The following is a 2,580-nucleotide window of genomic DNA, read 5'->3' on the forward strand; positions in this document are numbered from 1 at the left end:
TACATAGAATACGTTGTGCATATGCATGAACAAATGTAAGGTGTACTTTAAGAGATCAAAAAAAAGATGGGGTTTACTATAGAAACGTGAAGGGAAACCATTATTGTGATGTTTTAATGGTTATAATTTAAAAGTAAAAAGCGATGGAAATATGAGATCTCCATTTTAAGTAACGATGTGAATAACCAAAGGGTCATAGCCTCAATGGTCAAAAGACTTTGACATTGAACCTTTCAATGCTATTTTTAAGAAATACAAAATTGTTACTCACTTAATGAAAATTGCTTTGAATGGAAAACGCTGTTCGTGACAAAATAGATCAAATAAACTACTTGGGGGGTCCCATATGGTTATCACCATCCTAACATTTGAGAATATAAAGACATCTTAAAAATGTCTGGGATCACCACCTCTCTTTTCTTTTTTCTTATTTCTCGTGTTAAGATGAATGGAATTGTAGAATGGCTGCGGGTTTGTATAACCCCTTTTTACTGACAATAATCAAATATCAGGGTTGAAACACCAAGGTCCTAACCTTATCTTTTCTTTTTTAACATCTGTTTTCATCTTCACATAATGTAATTTTGAACTGTCACATTGTAAACAAATCTGCTGTTCCCCTGAATTAAATTTCAGAATCCAGTCTCACTATAGTCTGTTCCATATAACGAAGTCTTTATATTAAAATTGATATTAATATAGTTACTTTCAGACCTAGATAAAAAAAAATCCATACAGTAACTGTAATAAAAAAAAAAAAGTTTTCCAGCTTAAAAAAAATATTTTCCTAAAAGAATGTACAACTTATTTATAAGTACCCCCTTTTTTTCCATTTTGTACACTTGAAAAAAAGGCGCTGGATTAATAAGACTTATAGGGTTTATAATCTTTGACCCCTCCCTTTTTGGGAAATGTTTCTTAAGGTTTACTAGTTTTAAAAAAAAAAATAATAGACAAAAAGTAACTTAAACATGTAAAGTAGTGCTTTATATAATGTTTTAACTGATTTTTTCAGGTAGATTTACAAACATAAATGCAAATTGGCCAGGTTGTTGTCATGATTCACATGTTTTCAGAACATCACAGGTGAGTGTAAATGGTTGATAAATAATTTTAAATCAGCTTCATTAGTCATTAGAATACAATGGAGTATCATGAAAAACAGATCATAATTATACATAACATTGAAAACACTACTTTATTTGATTCTATTAGTCCCAGATGGTATATATATATTTCTGTTTTATGTAGAAAACCTAAGTGAAGATGCAAAATATTTTCACTTTTTTAAATGTTCAATGTTTCTGGTTTATATCATATTAATAGAGACATATATGTATTATATATGTCACTGATATCAGCCAGCAAAAAGTGAATGAAAAATGTCTGGATAAGAATGGTAAAATGTTGTACGATTGCCAATGCCATATCTTTTAAACAATGCAAACTAAATTGATATGCATGTATATTCTTTAAAAAATATTTTTGTATTGTATTTATATTTATGTATTGTATAATATTCTTTAAAATAGATATATTTGCTCATGCAGGTTTGTGCTCACATGAAGAGAAATGGCAAATGGGAAAATGGCATTTTACTTGGTGATAGTGGCTATCCCTGTAGGTCTTTTTTAATGACACCTTTTCTGAACCCCAATGAACAACACCATAGAAGGTACAACAGATGTCATGCAGTCACAAGATCCATTATTGAAAGAACATTTGGCAGATGGAAGAGAAGGTTCCACATATTGCATTCTGAAGTGAGTTATTATTTAAATGATTTTATTACTACTTCTTATTGATTGGAGTATATTTTTCCTTTCAAATTATAATCATAATATTTTGTTTAAAGAAAATTACAAAACCACCCTCCACCCTCTCCCTTTTCCACTCCCTCTCACTGTCAATAGTATATCGAATAAATTTGCACCCGAGTTGTGTCTTAGATATATATCAACCGGAACTATTTGTGTACATTTTTGTATATTTAAACTTATATTACAAACTTATACACTTTTTGAGACTGTTACCAACAGATTGCACAAATGGATCAGTGGTCCCAGAGAAAAAAAAAACACACTACGACTTTTTTGCATCTTAATACGTCCTTCAACCACACAATCTAGTGGACTGTGTAACCCTGCATGGTAATTGTTTTTTTTTTATTTTGCAGATTCGTATGGATCCCAAAAAGGTAACCAAAATAGTAATGGTTTGTGGAATCCTACACAACATCTGCATACAGCTAAATGAGTCAGATGTAGCTGATGAGCTTGTTAATGAGGATGTTGAAAATGGAAACAACTATAATGGACAACAGGATGGAAGAGGGATTAGGGAGCACATTGCTGACACTTATTTTAACCGTCATTAAATTTAAAACATCTCTTTCACTTTCTTTATTTTTATATATTGTAATCCAAGAAACTTAAGTACCAGGATCATTTACGATTTCATAAATTTTTTTAGCTTTGAATGTTACAAAAATCATATTTGGCAATTGCCAAAATCATGCACCGGGACAATGAAAATAGAAGATTTGGTATGCTTGCCAAGAAGATAAAATGTTCTTTACTT

At 30.6% G+C, this 2,580-nt stretch overlaps 1 protein-coding gene across 1 annotated transcript; it reads left to right on the forward strand.

The window, feature by feature from the left end:
• The first annotated feature begins 461 nt into the window (after nucleotides 1-461).
• On the forward strand, nucleotides 462-2,377 carry LOC134727882 (putative nuclease HARBI1). The gene is made up of 4 exons (XM_063592277.1): nucleotides 462-471; nucleotides 1,016-1,086; nucleotides 1,551-1,763; nucleotides 2,177-2,377. The coding sequence occupies exons 1-4, from the start codon at nucleotides 462-464 to the stop codon at nucleotides 2,375-2,377; spliced, it is 495 nt and encodes a 164-aa protein (XP_063448347.1).
• Nucleotides 2,378-2,580: the final 203 nt, after the last annotated feature.

The sequence above is a fragment of the Mytilus trossulus genome, chromosome 8, assembly GCF_036588685.1.
Source record: "Mytilus trossulus isolate FHL-02 chromosome 8, PNRI_Mtr1.1.1.hap1, whole genome shotgun sequence".
Taxonomy (NCBI): domain Eukaryota; kingdom Metazoa; phylum Mollusca; class Bivalvia; order Mytilida; family Mytilidae; genus Mytilus; species Mytilus trossulus.